Genomic DNA, 18,945 nt, shown 5'->3' with positions numbered 1-18,945 from the left:
CACACACACACACACACACACTGCCCCTACCCCTAAACCTACCCATCACACACACACACACACACACTGCCCCTACCCCTAAACCTACCCATCACACACACACACACACACACACACACACACACACACACACACACACACACACACACACACACACACACACACTGCCCCTACCCCTAAGCCTACCCATCACACACACACACACACACACTGCCCCTACCCCTAAACCTACCCATCCCACACACACACTGCCCCTACCCCTAAACCTACCCATCACACACACACACACACACACACACACACACACACACACACTGCCCCTACCCCTAAACCTACCCATCACACACACACACTGCACCTACACCTAAACCTGCCCATCACAGGAAACATTCTGCATTTTTACTTTCTCAAAAAAAACTCCTTCTGTGTGATTTATAAGATGTTTTCCTCATGAGGACCAAAAATGTCCCCACAAGGACAAGGATTTCGGATACTGCCATCTTTATGGGGACATTTTGTCCCTCTAATGTAGGGATTACCAGCACACACACACACACACACACACACACACACACACACACACACACACACACACACACACACACACACACAGGAGTTGTAATGAATACTGTGTATATGGACTATGGAGACTTGTCATATATCATTATGTGTTTGTGTGGAGTGTGTCACCCATTTTCCTCCATGATACAGCCTTGCCAAGAGTTCATGCAGCCACAATCATCTGATAAAACAGAACACACACAGTCACTTAATGCTCAATATTTTATGTCAGTTTCAAAGTAAAGTGAGCAAGATTATGAGAGAGAGTGTACTTTTTATTGATGTTGTATCCCACTGAATGCCAAGATTCTGAGCCAAACTCTGGGACAGCAACAGCGGCAATGTCTGTGTAGAGCCATACTGCACATCCATTACAGAGAGAGAGAGAGAGAGAGAGAGAGAGAGACTGTAATATACAAACTGTATATTCTCTCCCCTTACACGGACCCTACCCCTGAACATACCCATCACACAAAACTACAGGCATGTTTACACTCATTCTGTGTGATTTATATGCTTGTTTTCTTATGAGGACCAAAAATTGTCCCCACAAGGACAAGGATTTCTGATCTTGCCATCTTTGATCCCCATAGGGTATTGTTTGCCAGGATTTGTATTAAATACGGTGATATTCCAGAAAAATAAGATTAGTACATTTTGATTTCATGTTGACTTTAAGATATAAATGATGTGATCATTAAATAAAAAAAGGTAGAATGTTAAAATGTGCTATTATAGTCTTTCCTTTACTGATTGCAGTGGGGTGCAGAATATTATATTCAAGAAGGATGCATAAATTTGGTCAAAAGTGACAGTAAAGACATTTATAATGATACAAAATATTCTGTTTCAAATATATCCAAACTTCAAACACATTATACTCCATCACGTCTGCTGCGGTCTCAAAACTCTGGCCAGTTGATAATACCTAGAATATCTAAATCAACTGCAGGCGGTCGATCCTTTTCCTACTTAGCTCCTAAACACTGGAACAGTCTTCATAACATTGTTCGGGAAGCAGACTCACTCTAGACTAAAACACATCTTCGGGAACCGGGAACACTTCCCATAACACCTGATGTACTCGTTACAGGATAAGAAGAACAGCATCCACACTAATGTTAAGGGGGTCACACACCGGACGCGAAGCTCAGCGCCGCGTCTGGGTTATCTCACACCGGACACGCACATTATATGCACGCTAGCTCAGTTTTGAATCGATTTCTGACAGAAGAAAAAAAAAAGAAATCAATATGTACATTGACGAATTGAGGGAAATATAATATACATTTAATATAAAACCTTGAAGTGGCGCGGCAGGATTTAGAACAATTTCCTGGGTCTCCGCGGACAGGCACCGAATGCCGCCGCCGGTGTGTGTACACTCATTGAAAACAATGTGTTTGAATTTTAAAGACGTGGCGCGGCGCCGAGCTGAGCGTCCGGTGTGTGACTCCCTTTAGTCTCTCTGTTTATCCCGAGGTTAACTGCAGTCGGCCGGATCCAGGCCGTGTCCAGATCAGATGGTGGAGCTGCGTCTGGAGATGACCAACACATCCCTGAAGTATCTGCTGAGACCGTGTCAATTAAACACTGAAACTGTCTCATCGACTTGACATCTTCAATAGGCAAGGCAAGTTTATTCGTATAGCACATTTCATACCAAATGGCAATTCAAAGTGCTTTACATAGAAATTAATTAAAACAGTGGTAACAAATGCATGAGAAAAAAGAATACCATATGGACGAACAAAAAATTAAAAGCAAGCATAGTTAAAACCTGTATAAACCTGTCAATAAACCTGTCTCCGGTGTGACGACTCCGATCTTTCGAATATTGCGATCTAATATGATTTCTGACCTGTAAGGTTGCCAGAATAATAATCATACACAGTGTGTTAATAGGCCAGAGGAGAACTGGCACCCCGACTGAGTCTGGTTTCTCCCAAGGTTTATTTTTCTCCATCGTGCCCTGAAGGAGTTTGGGTTCCTCGCCACTGTGGCCTTTGGCTTGGCTTGCTCAGTTGGGGACACTAAAATTTAAACTAAATATCCTAATAAATGTAATTACTAAACTAAATTCACTATATCAACTAAATTACTAATCTGTCCACATTGTCGCTATATGTTAATTGAAATGAGCCGAATCAAATTCTGTTGCATTATTTTCCTGTAAACACTGTGAAGCTGCTTTGAAATAATCAGCATTGTAAAAGCCGCTATATAAATAAAGTTGACTTGACTTGACTCTGCGGACAGTGTTTTCGGCGGGGTCAGGGGTCAGCATAGGCACCCTGACTGGTATCTATGCCACCCCATACGCAACAATCTGAGCTGCTCTGTGTATTCTGCCAGCTTTCTATCAGAACCAGCATTAACTTCTGGAGCAGTTTGAGCTCCAGTAGCTCGTCTGTTTGATCGGACCACACGGGCCAGCCTTCGCTCCCCACGTGCATCAATGAGCCTTGGCCGCCCATGACCCTGTGGCCGGTTCTCCACTGTTCCTTCCTTGGAGCACTTTTGATAGAGACTGACCACTGCAGACCGGGAACAGCCCACAAGAGCTGCAGTTTTGGAGATGCTCTGACCCAGTCGTCTAGCCGTCACAATCTGGCCCATGTCAAACTCTCTCAAATCCTCACGCTTGCCCATTTTTCCTGCTTCTAACACATCGACTTTGAGGACAAAATGTTCACTTGCTGCCTAATATATCCCACTCCCACTAACAGGAGCCGTGATGAAGAGATCATCAGTGTTATTCACTTCACCTGTCATAATGTTATGCCAGATCGCTGTATATGCACATAGAAAAAAACGTATCTTATACTTATCTTGTAATATTACTGTTTTTACTATATTTACTGTACCAAAATATCCAGCCCTAGTTACCAGAGACTTCTTTCAAAAACAACGAAATTATTTTGTACCCTAGTTTACACAAAGTATTGCAAACTAAGAGTAAGATGGGGTTGTGTATATTCGCTGTGATTTACTCACCTCAACGACTCCAACCCCATGACTCACAGAACACATCCCTCCAAAATACGCCGCGCAGCCTCGTGGATAGTGAAACGCCACGTTACTGCACACACACACACACACACACGCTACATTACACACACTGTATTTCTGCACATGTGTAAGCAGTTATGCACAAATATGAACTCACGAGAACAGATGCACTGCATCCGCGTGCTTCCTGATGTGCTGCTGTCGGTATTTGGAGAAGTTTCGCAGCATATCGAATGGAATCACACTAATGGGAATGTGATCCTTGTCCGTCCAGATCTCGACGGCGACCAGGACAACACGCGTGTACAGGTGATCTTTGAAAATCTTACATTAGACAGAGAAAGAGCAACAGGAGAAAATTAACATCTTTCCATATAATCTATTCTTTTTTTGTTGTTTAATTAGGAGCCAAGCACCAAAGGTGTGATATTGTTTCTTTTTATTATTATTATTCCACTTTTTCTTCCGCTCTATGGCAGTTCATAGAACTGTAAAGTTAATATTAAATTATGAAATTTGGCACACTGATAAAGGTCAGTCCTAAAAGTCACCCCAGCAAATTTGGAGTCTCTAGCTCAATCCCTCTAGCGCCACCAACTGTCCAAACCGTCACTTACGTTCGTGCTCATAACCTTTGAACAAGAAGTGCTAGAAACAAAATTGAACGAAACATATTCCGCCATTTTGAATTTTTAGAAAAACCTACTTTTTCAAACTCCTCCTAGACGGTTGTTGCAATTTTCACGAAAATTGAATCAGATCATTTCAGACCATGCTGGCAAAAACTTACCAAAATCTTTTTGATAAACCCAACTTGTCTCGAATAACGTGCGAACGAGCACTCCAAATTGGACACGAGGCTATATCTCCGCAGCGCTTTTGCATATTAGACCAAACTTGGTAAATGTTATCACAAGCATGACCTGAGGCAACATGCAGTGTTTCGGCACAGCGCCACCTACTGGTCAGGCGATATGAACATTTATTGCTTATAACTTCTAACCAGTTTGCTCAAAAATCATAAAATTGGTGCTACATGCCGAGTCAAATGATACCCAATTTTTGACATCTGTCATTTTTTATTTTACGGTAAAATCCTGTATTTTATGAACGCATTAGTGAATCATTAGGAAACTAGAGCTGTGTTTGAAATCACCTCCTATTTACTATTCCCTAGTACATTACTCCACTAATGTAGACCAAGGAGTGAATGAAAACGAGTGAGTGAATTCAGACACTGAGTCACCGGAAGGGCTGCCACTTTTGCATAATTTGAGCTGTTTAATAATCATTTGAAACTTGAAATCATTTAAGTAATGAAAGATTGATCTTGAACTATGTCTTGGAAACGATCTATAATAAAACAATTGAATATCAATTAAAAAGGAAGTTATTCCTGTATCAGGGTGTCCGCGGGGTTTTAAAAAGTATTAAAAAGTGATAAATCCAAATTGTCAAATTTAAGGCCATTAAAAGTGTTAAATGTCGTCTCAGAGGTATTATTTTTTTCCAAATTAGGTATTATTTTTTCAGACTATCAGGTGTCCTATTCTGATTAAAGTTCTATCTGCGTTCGCGTTATTTCGTTTAAATATGGGCTTTATCATATCTGGGCACACAATCAAAGATCTTTCGTCTCCGTCTCGGCGTATGTTTGATGCTGACGTCATATTCAGCGGTCGTTCGGCATCATCTCAGAGCACTGCTCAACAGAAGGGGCTGGCTTACGGTTTATTTTAGACTTGCTTCAAGGCATATCTTCAACGACTGTCCTCATAAGAGCAATCTTAAATTATTTATATAAAGTCTAAAATGAACAAAAAGAGTTGTGAGAGAATGAGGCGCGATCCATATAAACAGTGAGATCCGCGTGTCTGTCTGCTCTTAAAGGGACCGCAGCCAATAAAGCTTCCTGTCAGTAAAGTTAAAGAACAAAGGGAACAGAGAAAATGACTCGCTGCTCTTGACTAAATAACTTTTGTAGCTTTAATAAGGATTAACTCTTTAATTTATAGTTTATGCAGTGCAGATTGCAGATAACTTGGATAACTATTACATTTCTGTATATTTCCTAACTGTTAAGACAGGAAGGCCAGGAGTAAACATGACATTTATTATGGGATTATGCTAGCATTGTTTTAAGTTTACTTAAATTAAAAAATGTTATATTTTTGAAGCCTAATAATAAATGTAATTTTTTTTAGCTGTATTAATATCAGTAATACTGGCCTTCATTCATAAAAAGATGCCCTTTAATAAAGTATTTAAAATATACTGTCTTTATGTTGTTTCTACATTAATTTGATTAACTGTGAAATCATTATATTAAAAAATATATTAACGTACAAAAACATTTTTTTTAATTGCGATTAATCACAGAAAAAATGTGTGATTTATCTAGTTAAAGTTTTTAATCGATAGACAGCACTAGTTTTTAGTATTTTGTTAAATTCAACAACTTATCACAGTTATAGAAATGTAGGAAAAAAACACTAAATAATTAAATTGCTGAATTACCAATTATTAATTTAAATCAAATGTGTGTGCAGTAATGCTTCTCCTTAACCAACCTTTGTGAATGTTGAGATCTATTTTACTGTGTCTGAATGATAACTTATAACAGATTTCCTCCTGCTGTCGATTCTAAATATTTTTTTTTGTATGTTATATATGTCAAAATCTGTGTAAATAATAGAAAGGTCGCTGATTAACACTTGCAATTCAGTGTCGTGATGGTTTTAAAAAATATTCTGAAGGTAGTAAAAAAGGTATTAAAAAGTAGTAAATTTAACTAAAGGATTGCTGTATATACCCTGTGTATGATATTGCGCTAGAACGGCACAGTTTGGAAAATGGATGGATGGATGGTTCAGCTGTAACTCTTACAGTGCATTATGGGTATTCTCTAGCTGTTGAGCGTACATCGGTTGTACACTCGTTATTGTGGTGCATTGTGGGATTGAATGAGTCCACACGATAACGTCCACTATGGTTTCGGACACACTACAAATGGCAGTGCCCTCAAATAATGCCCTATTTAAGGGTATAGCGGTAAAACTTTGATTGTAAGTGGTAAAAAAATTCACTCAAAGAAGGGCGCGGGTCATTTTTCATGTGCTCGTAAACAAAATGATATTTCACAGAATTTGATAGTATGAACGCACTCTGAAGACAAATTAAAAAGTGATGGGACTGCGGCACTTGGTGGTGCTATAATTGAACAAAACGGGGAACTACAGTACAATATTTTGTTGTAAACTGCTATATTTTACAAATGCCTTAGTGTTATCATTACAAAACTCTGTATGTCATCAGGACCATGCCTTTAATGTCCTCCAAAACTGCGCCACGTTCTGTTTAAATTTTATAATGAAATTTCTTTTTTTTATAATGTTTGATTAATGTAGCCTATTTTGATGAAACTGATCTTGATAGATTTCTTGAGTAATACAGAGAACAATGATACCAAATATGCCATACTCGAATTTGCTGTCCGCCATTTTGAATTTGACCAAAATTGGCACAGTCATCTTCAGAGCATGCCGGCCAAAAAAGTTGTCAAAAGCTTTTCAATAGATCAAGCCATTCACAGAGAAATTGTTGGCATGAAGCTAAGCTGATTCTGAGGCTGTAAGTCTGCACCGCTTTGGCATATTGATACCAAACTGTGTGTGTCATTGTCACCTCACACTGACCACACTATAATTATTTGATAGTAGTGTCAAAATGTCTTTAATTACTCATTGTTGCAGTTTTTCTGAAGCCCCCAGCCCTGCTTGCATGTCTCGTTGGTCCCTTTTGTGCTTGGCTGCTACTAAAAATATTTTAAATTGAAATTGGCATTTCATTTCTCTGCAGGGTCCACAAACCATCAGGGGTTCCTGAATCCAGGTCTATCTAATTCACTAACACAAACTATTCACTGAAAACTCGTCAATAATTCAAAAACTCACAGCATCCGCCTGGTTGACAACAGACTTGGCAAAGTTGAGAGTGTGCTGCTTGGTCCTCAGCCTCTTAAACTGTGGGATAATAGTGATATAGTTATAGCCTAATTATTAAACATCATACCAAAAGATCACACAAACACTCAAGCTCAGCCTTTACTTTCAGTGCTAATGCTACATTCACTGCTATGGACTAGAGAGGAGAACAAACTCTGTAAAAGAAGCAGAGCGCCCTCCAGTGGACACTAGTGATGGGCAGATTTACTCAAGAAGACTGCATAAACATCTTAAAAGGTTATTAAAATATTATATAACATAAACATTTAATAGCCATTATGCTCATCCCTAACCCAACTCGAAGCGTTAACCCTTATGAAAAGAACTGTGCTTAAATATATTAAATGTGCACTTAAAATCTTAAACGTTTATAAAATATAATAATAAAAAAACCTTATAATAATATAAATCAAATAAAAGGCCAGTAAAGTGTACCTAGAGGATTACACTTTAAAATATTTTTTTAAATTGCACTTTGTAATAATGTCAAATTATGTTTCACTTTAAAGTATATTTTAAATCATTATGTTTAAAAAATATATATTTTTCCCCAAAAATCATGCTTTAAAGAGGTACAATTATTTTGATGTGTAGCACATGTAAAGTTGCTTGATTATAATTTTCAGTTATTTGATATTATTTGATCATTTAAAGTGAATATATTTTATATTGGTAACGCTTTATTGTGCAGTGTCCTTGTTACACATTTTACACGTAGTTACTTTAGTAAAAACATTCAATTATGCATAGTTACATGCAACTAATCCAAACCTAAACCCTAACTCTGATTATCCAGTAAGTACATGTAGGTAATTACTGTTACTTAATACTTCGTTTTATAATAACACCTTAAAATAGTGTTAGTGTAACCTTTATATTCAACTTTATCGCGTTGTGCAATTACAAACATATTTAAATACAATAGAAACGGTTACACTTTATTTGAATGTGTCAATGTTACAGTGTTATTATATATTTAACTACTAAGTAATATTAATTAACAACATGTACTTACTGTAGAGTTAGGGTTTGGTTGAGGGTTAGTTGCATGTAATTATGCATCATTTACTGTTATTACTATGGTAAGTACATGTAACGTAACAAGGACACTGTCAAATAAAGTGTTACAGAAAATACATTTTAGTAAATAAAATAAATATATTTTGGTCTATCATAAATGCTTGTCAGTACATTTTTAGGTGGCCTTAAATACTATGTACACTGTGTTCAAATTGTATTCCAAAACACCTTTGCTGATATTGAGATGAGCATTTATTATTTGTACTTAAGTCCTACTTAAAAAAACAGCAAATTCCATTTTATATTAATTTATACTATAATACATGTATAATATTAACACTTATTGACCATATATTTGTTCATATTTTTCCCGTACTCTTTTTAAAAGTACTGCTAAAGTGAACCTCTTCTTCAAAGGAAAACATGTGCCAAACACACATTTAAATACTATCCTATTCGAACAGCATTTAAACACACCATGTTGTGGTCGATGACGATCATCAGCTCTATGTACTTCATCTCCTCAAACAGGTTCCTCGGGATCTGGAAGAGAAAAGGGACTCTTTCATTCTTTACAAACTCTCATAATGGGCTGCGGTTATGTATGGATAAAGCAATGTGCCTCGCTCTGGATCAACGTTTTTGCATTGGATCCCAATCTCTATACTTCAGCAACGACATTGTTTAATTTATGGATTTTAATTCAATTTATGGCTTTAAAACGGACTAGTTTTTAGCATACTGAAAGCTTGCATGTTTCTGGTGATGGGAAGGTACATTTTGTACAATGTTTGGGGTTTGGTAAGATTTAATGTTTTTAAAAAGAGTCTCTTCTGATTAAAAATACAGTAAAAACTAATTTTTTTAAATATTAGTACAATTTATAATAAATGTTTTCTATGGAAGCTCGTTTCCACCACAGAATGAAACAATTTAAACAATAATATATACGAGATATAAACACGCAATCGTGATTAATTGTAATGTCTAGAGTGTTGGTCCTGTTTCATGTTCATGTGTCATGTTCTCATTAAAGGTCCCGTTCTTCGCGATTCCATCTTTCAAACTTTAGTTAGTGTGTAATGTTGCTGTTAGAGCATAAATAACACCTGTAATATTATAAAGCTCAAAGTTCAATGCCAAGCGAGATATTTTATTTAACAGAAGTTCCCTTTCAGAGCCTACAGCGAGCGGCCGGTTTGGACTACACGGCTGCACTTCCTGCTGTGATGACGTCACTAGAACCGTTTGTTGACTAAAGCTCCGCCCACAAGTACACGCAGAATAGGGGGCGTGGTCTCGCTGCTCTCTCACGTGGAGAAGAGCGCGCATTCAGCACTTGCATCGCCCCGTTATGGTAAGCAGTGGTGGAATGTAAGGAAGTACAAATACTTCGTAACTTTACTTAAGCACATTTTTCACGTATCTGTACTTTACTTAAGTAGAATAAATAGTGCATACTTTTTACTTTTACTTCGTTACATTTTGCAGCAATTATTATACTTTCTACTCCACTACATTTCTACAACGCTTCGTTACATTTTCGTTACATTTTCTGATCAGTTTCAGGGCTCGAGATTAAGGCTTGCCCGGATAATATATAATGTACGTTATAGGCTAATGAATTGACGGTTGCGCTGTTGACGCTCGCGCAGCCTCTCGAGGAGAAATGGAAACAAATCAGCCCCGCTCACACAAAGAAACTCAGTAACATACTGCAGTAAAAATTATAAATGTTTAGTTTTTATATTGTATAACAGTTTAAAAAAAATCACATGACACGACCAACGAGTGTAGTTTTCCTGAATACGACAGCATCACGACAGAAAATGATTTAATTTGACAGTTCCAAAATCAATGAATTAACATCAAGTCACTTACATTTTATTGATTGCTTTATTGCTTTTGTTCTATTTCAGCAGCGAAAATATTTCCAAGATCAGATTTCCACATCCGAACCGTAACATATTGCACAGCAACAGTGCGTTACTGAATCAAAGATTCAATGCCCTATTCATAAACGACTGCCTCAGATATGAACGAATCAGCCGTTTGAACGAATCGACTCAATGACTCTCTCATAAGGATTCACCTGCCGCCATCTACTGGTGGTTTAGTTAACTTTTTTTAGTTAAAACAATCTCATAGCATTATTTAGTGCAGTTGTAATTTTCCAGTGTTAATTATTTAATTTGATTGGTAACAACCCTATTGTTTATTCTAATTTAATTTATTAATCAAATTTAAGAATATAAAGGGAAAGCTGAAGCAAAGCCTATATTTAATAAGATTAGGGGGAAATGTCCTTTATAAAAGGTAAAAATATCATAAATATCAAGATTTAAATACATCAAAGCTGATGAGAATATTGCTTCAGAAAAATGACATTTATCTTTGCAGATAACCAGAATTGTAAGTCAGAATGTAAACTAGATAACAGATGGTCAGAACAATTACATTAACCCAAAACTAACTCAATTAAAACGCCACCGCTCATACTGTTTTCTTCTTTTTAATTATTAGAATTAGACATTAAGAGAATACATTTTTATGCAAGTACTTTTACTTTTAATACTTAAAGTACATTTAAAATCAGGTACTTTATACTTAAGTAGGGTTGTGGTTGTAGTACTTCTACTTTTACTAAAGTAAATATATTTCTGGTTACTTGTACTTTTACTTAAGTACTGAGATTCAGTTCTTCCTCCACCACTGATGGTAAGAGGCAGGACCTTTCCGGGCAAAGTGCGCTAAGCTGCTGTCCAATCACAACACGGGAAGCGCTGGCCCAATCAGAACTCGTTACGTGTTTCTGAAGGAGGAACTTCATAGAACAAGGAAATCATCAGGCCGTTTATAGGACAGAGGAAACAGCGCTGTACAGATAAGTCAATTGTGTGAAAAATACTGTGTGTTTTTACACGCGAAACATGAACTCATGTTATATAACACACTGTAAACATTATCAAAGCTTCGAAAACACGCGAAGAACGGGACCTTTAAGTTCATTGTCATGACGTAGGCATTTTTATATTTATGTACACAATAATAATCTTTTACATTGTAATCGATTTATTTTTTTGATTTAAAAGTGTGTGTGTGCTGCAGAGATTACATGCGCCAAGAGGCTCATATTACTAACACACCCTTTAAATGACACAAAAAATACTGCAACTGTGTTCAAAACAGCAACACACCAACAATGCTCCTGAACACACCTGGTGTTCAGACCAGACGCCCATGGGGGAACAGATGAGAGAGTGCATTTGATATTTAAACAACGTGGAGCTGGACGTGAAAATGATTGCATCGGGCGGAAACTAGCAATGGGTGTATGATAGGGCTCTAAATGTTTTATGTTCATGTGTTTAAAAACTGCTCTATCAGTTACAGTCTGCATTTTTCGGACCAGTTACACACTCGTCCTCCTCTGTAATAATAATGCTTGAGTGAAACATTGAGCCAAAAACCACGAAGGGAATGCATTCTTCCGCAAATAAATCATGTAGCCTCCCATCCAGACACCAGTGTCAAACTGTTTTTACTTTACTAATGCTTATAATGCATGAACACAATCAGGATATTATGCAAATTGTGATGTGACCTTGTGTGTGCTAAGAGTGGCAGTACTAAGGCTGAGTTTATCTGTTTGAAATTATGGGATGTGTGCTGGTCTGCAGTGGATCACTTGGGCCTGTGTCCAGCACGCTTACAGCTCGCTTTTTCCTCCGTCGAAGCCAAGACAAACCCTCCTCCATGCCTGCACACACACACACACACACACACACACACACAGAAACATGTGTTTGTTTTTCAGTCCTTCCTATGTTTGTTATGTGAATATATTTTAAGAATTCGTCCCAAAAGAGAAATTTAAAGGGATAGTTCACCCAAAAATGAGAATGTGATGTTTATCTGCTGACCCCCAGGGCATCCGACATGTAGGTGTGTTTGTTTCTTCAGGAGAACACAAATGAAGATTTTTAACTCAACCGTTGCTGTGTGCCGGTCATAATGATGTGAATGGGTAACAATTATATGAGAGCAAAAACAAACACAAACCCTGCTGCTCGTGACGACACATTGACGTCTTAAGACACGAACCGATCGGTTTCTGTGAGAAACACAACAGTATTTATGATATTTATTTACCTCATATCAGACGAATCTCATCTAGTGTTCCCATCCGCTATTACTTCTGTCTGATGAGGTCAAACTGGCGCGATCATAGATATATATATATATATAAGATTCCTCATTCGGCTGATCCGCGCAGGCACTAATGAGAATCTATATATATATATGTCTATGATCACGCCAGTTTGACCTCATCAGACAGAAGTAATAGCGGATGGGAACACTAGATGAGATTCGTCTGATATGAGGTAAATAAATATCATAAATACTGTTGTGTTTCTCACAGAAACCGATCGGTTCGTGTCTTAAGACATCAATGTGTCGTCACGAGCAGCAGGGTTTGTGTTTTTTACTCATAGAGTTGTTACCCATTCACATCATTATGACCGGCACACAGCAATGGTTGAGTTAAAAATCTTCATTTGTGTTCTCCTGAAGAAACAAACACACCTACATGTCGGATGCCCTGGGGGTCAGCAGATAAACATCACATTCTCATTTTTGGGTGAACTAACCCTTTAAGCTTCTAACAAGTTGACTATGATCAAATCTGAGCATTCAGTGCCCTCAGCGGAAATTTATGTGCCATGAAATTCTTTTTTAATCGTTCCCCCCTAGTCTTTTGGTATTTTTGTGTGAACTGTTCCTTTAACTCATCAGGATATCCTGGCAGTTCATGGAGAGCTGTGTTGTATGTACTGTACCTTCTTCTCCTGTAGGTGGGGTTTGCTGCAGGATAGCCGTCCTGTGTAGGACATGTGGCCTCGCTGTTCCCTCCTAATGAAAAACACACAGAGCATTAGCAGCCAAACCTCACCAAATTCATCCAACGTCAATTCAGCTGCACATATCAACTTAACTGGCCTCGTGCTTATGATTAGTGTTTATAATTAACTGTGCAGTTTGGTTTTTGATTGGGTTGTTATATGGTTTGTTAGTTTAAAATTAAAGTCTGGAGATTTATTTAAGTCACTGTGTGAGTGTGTGTGTGTGAGTGTGAGTGTGAGTGTGAGTGTGTGTGTGTGTGTGTGTGTGTGTGTGTGTGTGTGTGTGTGTGTGTGTGTGTGTGTGTGTGTGTGTGTGTGTGTGTATGGAGTTCATTAAAGCATGAAGAGTTGATTTGCAGAGGAAATGGCTACATATTACACACACGATACAACCATTTTTATTGCCAAAAGCAGATTTGTACATATTCTTCATATGACCGTACTGCTGTTTTGAACTTGCAAAAGCTAAATATGGCTCTATTAATTATTATAAGAGTAATATTCAGTAAGTAATCTAATGGAAAATTAGGCTTTATTATTACGCTTAAAAAGGAAATACACATATTCAAACATTTTCATCATGTTTCCCAAAGACACAACCATCATGTTGCATTTATTTTATCAAAAATACCGCAATATTATTATAGTAGCAGTAATATTGTGAATTATTACAGCTGTTTTCTATGTGAATATATGTTAAAGTGTAATTTATTCCTGTGATCAAAGCTGAATTTATCATCATTACTCCAGTCTTCAGTGTCACGTTATGATTATAATCAATGGCTGTGCCGCTTAATGAAGAAAACGCAAAAGCGTCTTTTTTCAGGATTCTTTAATATACAAAGTTTTATGCAGCATTTATTTGAAATATAAATCATTTTGTAACATTATAAAAGTCTCTACTGTCAATTCTGATCAATTTATAAATAAAAGTATTAATTTCTTGATCATCATCACACATTTTTGGTAAATTCGATGAGAATTGTATTATATCTGCATAATTATATATATATATATATATATATATCTGGATAATGAGTTGTAGTGTACATAGATGATGGTCTGTGTGTATAAAAATGAAATGTACATGTAAAAATGGAAAACTTACAATAGAGTGAGTCTGCTTAAGTGGCTCAATTGTGTACATATGGAGTCCGTCATCAAACATGCCACTGGGTACCAGAGAGAGACAAACAGTCACGTTGATTCATTTATCTGCTTCTATCCAAAGCAGCTTAGAAATGAGGAAAACATACAGACACACTACAAACGACAGAGTTAGGGGATCATCATCTGTAGCATAAACATACATTTTTAAGTTGATTACTTAACTGAATAAGTCAGTATACAGTAGAAAAGGCTGGATGGATTCACTGCAGTACTCACTGTAAACCATTACAGGTGGACAGAGTGGCATGTGAGTTATCATTCCCTCTGATCCGGCCGTGGTAATAACAGTGCTCTCCACCCTGACAACACACACACACACACACACATTTAGGCCCTGTTTATATACCTTCTTTGATTGGATAGCTATCCAATCGTGAAAAGACCAGTGTTGTGTCAGAAATAGAATACTTCCCTACTATATAGTATGCGAAAAACAGCACGTCAACAGAGCAATATGTCCAAATACATTAGAAAAATAATAGGCGAACTCCCCGGATGAACTACTACTACTGCTGAGATTTTAAAGTGTGTATTCAATGGACACTTTACTATCCCATGAGGTCACGGGAGAGGATTTATGAATGGCAGTGAAGCGACGCAACTGGCGCTGGAAGGTCACGTGACAGTCACTACGTTTACATGGACAACAATACTCCAATATTAACCTGATTAAGATAATACTCTGATTAAGAAACTACCATGTTAACAGCGATTTCTAATTACCTTAATTTGCCTAAAGTCATACGCAAAGTTGACAAATCGAATTAAGCCGTGGAGTATTCCTATTTTAGGTGCATTATCAACATGTACACATCTTGATCACGTTTAATGTTGTGTAGGAGTTTTCTGAGCATTTTGCGACGGGACACAAACGCACACGGCAGTGGTTAACCGTTTGACGGCAAACAAGAGAGAGCATGGCTTGACTTCAAGCAACTCTCTCCACCAGTCCTTCCTTTATACTGTCATCCAGTACCTCAGTTTGTCGCAGTGGCAGAGGAGGTTTGTATCTGCCGTCATCTATTTGCATGTATAGCATGACAAATAATGAAATATTAAACATACAAACTGTGTATGGTACCATAACAAAGACGAACTTTATGTTGAAATTCTGGAGGGAACGCATGGCATGGACACGTAATGACGTGTGCCATTAATCGACCTATGTTCTATAACATGTAAAACGGGAAAATAAACAGAATATTCTGAAAGCAACTCATGTAAACACCTTAATCAGAATATCGTCTTATTCAGGTTAAGGTCAATAATTATTACATTATTGCTGTCCATGTAAACATAGTGAGAGACAACATGTCGGATGTAGTACGTCTACACGCTGTAATTACAAGTTCTACAAGCACGCAATGACTTTTACAGTTCAGAATCAGTATTTACGACATGACGTAAACACACCTATATATTTAAAAACCTGATTCCAAAAAAGTTGGGACACTGTACAAATTGTGAATGAAAAAGGAACTTGCAAATCTCATAAACTTGTATTTTATTCACAATAGAATATAGATAACATAGCAAATGTTGAAAGTGAGACATTTTAAAATGTCATGCCAAATATTGGCTCATTTTGGATTTCATGAGAGCTACACATTCCAAAAAAGTTGGGACAGTTAGCAATAAGAGCCCGTAAAAGTTAAATGTACATAAGGAAAGTCTAGAGGACCAATTTCCAACTTATTAGGTCAATTGGCAACATGATTGGGTATAAAAAGAGCCTCTCAGAGTGGCAGTGTCTCTCAGAAGTCAAGATGGGCAGAGGATCACCAATTCCCCCAATGCTGCGGTCAGCAATATCAGAAAGGAGTTTCTCTGAGAAACTGAGAAACTGAGAAAGAGATTGAAGTTATCATCATCTACAGTGCATAATATCATCCAAAGATTCAGAGAATCTGGAACAATCTCTGTGCGTAAAGGGTCAAGGCCGGAAAACCAAACTGGATGCCCGTGATCTTCAGCCCTTAGACGGCACTGCATCACATACAGGAATGATACTGTAATGGAGATCACAACATGGGCTCAGACGACTTCCAGAAAACATTGGTGAACACAATCCACCGTGCCATTCGCCGTCGCCGGCTAAAACTCTATAGGTCAAAAAAGAAGCCATTTCTAAACATGATCCAGAAGCGCAGGCGTTTCTCTGGGCCAAGGCTCATTTAAAATGGACTGTGGCAAAGTGGAAAACTGTTCTGTGGTCAGACCAATCAAAATTTGAAGTTCTTTTTGGAAAACTGGGACGCCATGTCATCCGGACTAAAGAGGACAAGGACAACCCAAGTTGTTATCAGCACTCAGTTCAGAAGCTGCATCTCTGATGGTCTGGGGTTCATGAGTGTGTGTGGCATGGGCAGCTTACACATCTGGAAAGGCCCCATTAATGCTGAAAGGTATATCCAAGTTCTAGAAGAACATCTGCTCCATCCAGATGTCGTCTCTTTCAGGGAAGACCTTGCATTTTCCAACTTGCCAATGCCAGACCACATACTGCATCAATTACAACATCATGGCTGCGTAGAAGAAGGATCCGGCACTGAAATGGCCAGCCGTCAGTCCAGATCTTTCACCCATAGAAAACATTTGGTGCATCATAAAGAGGAAGATGCGACAAAGAAGACCTAAGACAGTTGAGCAACTAGAAGCCTGCATTAGACAAGAATGGGACAACATTCCTATTCCTAAACTTGAGCAACTTGTCTCCTCAGTCCCCAGACGTTTGCAGACTGATATAAAAAGAAGAGGGGATGACACACAGGGGTAAACATGGCCCTGTCCCAACTTTTCTGAGATGTGTTGATGCCATGAAATTTAAAATCAACTTATTTTTTCCTTAAAATTATACAATTTCTCTGTTTAAACATTTGATATGTCAACTATTTTGTATTCTGAATAAAATATTGAAATTTGAAACTTGCACATCATTGCATTCTGTTTTTATTCACAATACTTTTTTTGGAATCGGGTTTGTAACAAATGAGCAGCGACTTTCAGGACACAAAATTAGGAGTGAAGTCAGTGGAGCGCACACGGTCCGTCACTGCATCCTGAGATGGAGAGTGTCGGCAGCAAGATGGAAGTTATTTTATCGGTCAGCAACTTGCCTGTAATTTAGGATATGTATCTGTGTACATCCAGTGATTCTCGCTGTGCTGACTGGCGCTTGCACTTCCGCTGCAGATAAATATCACTCACAGATGGCAAAGAGGACTCACTGTTTCTCATTCATCCTTAATATTGAGCATTTTCCATACTGATTCGTTTATATTTAGTTTTTTCCCTCAAAAAAATGTTTTTTTTAGTTTTGTTCTCTCTCCTATTGCAGTCTTTGATCTTGTAATGAGCTGATTGCTTTCAATTATCTGTTACTTTCATTGACATAAATGTGCATATAGCGTGGGAAGGAAAGACCGGATTAGTATTGGTTTTCCTGTATGGTGGGTATATGTGTACAACCAAATATTTAAAGGGGTACTTCAGCGCTGGGAAGATGAATCTGTATTTAAACTGGGTCATCAATGCAGTAGAAATGTGAAATTATTTTTGAATTTGGTGTCTTCTAGACTGAGAAAAGACAGAAAATGTATTTTTGTCCCATGGGGATGAAAGACTACAATTCCCAGAATGCTTCGCTGCCCTGTGAGGCCATTCCCAACACCACCAACTTCATTACTGTGACTGAGTTAGAGAAGACACTACAATTAAAAACTGAACGTGTCTGTTCAGTATAATGAGTGAGTCACCGCGCGAGTGTCACAGCCCTGAGCACTAACTGCACGAGTGATGAGAGCTGAGGTAATTGCGATTACACTCGCGGCATACATTCACACAGGAGTTCAGTCTGGCACGCGTTTCAGTTCATGTCTTTGCAAGCTTAACTTTCATAGAAATGAATTTGAGAAGTTAAAAGACTTACATTGCTCACGATAGCTCCGTTTAAATGATCCTGTCTGCAAGCAGAGCTCTCCCTGCCAGCTGAGTGTAATCTCCCATCCCCCATGCGCAGATTCAAAACATGCGGAAATGGCTCCCTCTGCTGGCTGTAGTCTTTAGCCTCTGGGCAAACATTCCTCCTATGATGCAAAAATCGTCATTTTGCATCATAGGAGGAATTTTTCCAGAAATAAAATGCATAAATCTCTTGTCTCAGGGGGATATGAGGGGGGAAAGCACAATAATTTGAATATTCTCCAGGGTTTCTACTGATACAAAGCCATATGCTAATCGCTGAAGTAACCCTTTAACAGTCTGGTGTTTGTCTA

General features: G+C 38.0%; 1 protein-coding gene across 2 annotated transcripts in view; it reads right to left on the bottom strand.

The window, feature by feature from the left end:
* Positions 1 to 18,945, bottom strand: part of LOC137074996 (disintegrin and metalloproteinase domain-containing protein 23) — an 87,676-nt gene that overhangs the window by 36,311 nt on the left and 32,420 nt on the right. For both annotated transcript variants that reach the window (XM_067443118.1, XM_067443119.1), the window contains exons 5-14: positions 14,888 to 14,970; positions 14,610 to 14,673; positions 13,439 to 13,511; positions 12,311 to 12,357; positions 9,075 to 9,140; positions 7,527 to 7,595; positions 3,731 to 3,897; positions 3,559 to 3,643; positions 834 to 921; positions 691 to 742 (exon numbers count right to left, since the gene is read on the bottom strand). In XM_067443118.1, the coding sequence (XP_067299219.1) occupies positions 691 to 742; positions 834 to 921; positions 3,559 to 3,643; positions 3,731 to 3,897; positions 7,527 to 7,595; positions 9,075 to 9,140; positions 12,311 to 12,357; positions 13,439 to 13,511; positions 14,610 to 14,673; positions 14,888 to 14,970 (794 nt within the window). The remainder of the gene's footprint in view (positions 1 to 690; positions 743 to 833; positions 922 to 3,558; positions 3,644 to 3,730; positions 3,898 to 7,526; positions 7,596 to 9,074; positions 9,141 to 12,310; positions 12,358 to 13,438; positions 13,512 to 14,609; positions 14,674 to 14,887; positions 14,971 to 18,945) is intronic.

This window comes from Pseudorasbora parva, chromosome 5, assembly GCF_024679245.1.
Source record: "Pseudorasbora parva isolate DD20220531a chromosome 5, ASM2467924v1, whole genome shotgun sequence".
Taxonomy (NCBI): Eukaryota; Metazoa; Chordata; class Actinopteri; order Cypriniformes; family Gobionidae; genus Pseudorasbora; species Pseudorasbora parva.
The sequence above is the reverse complement of the archived record's forward strand: the minus strand, read 5'-3'. Positions and strand labels throughout refer to the sequence as shown.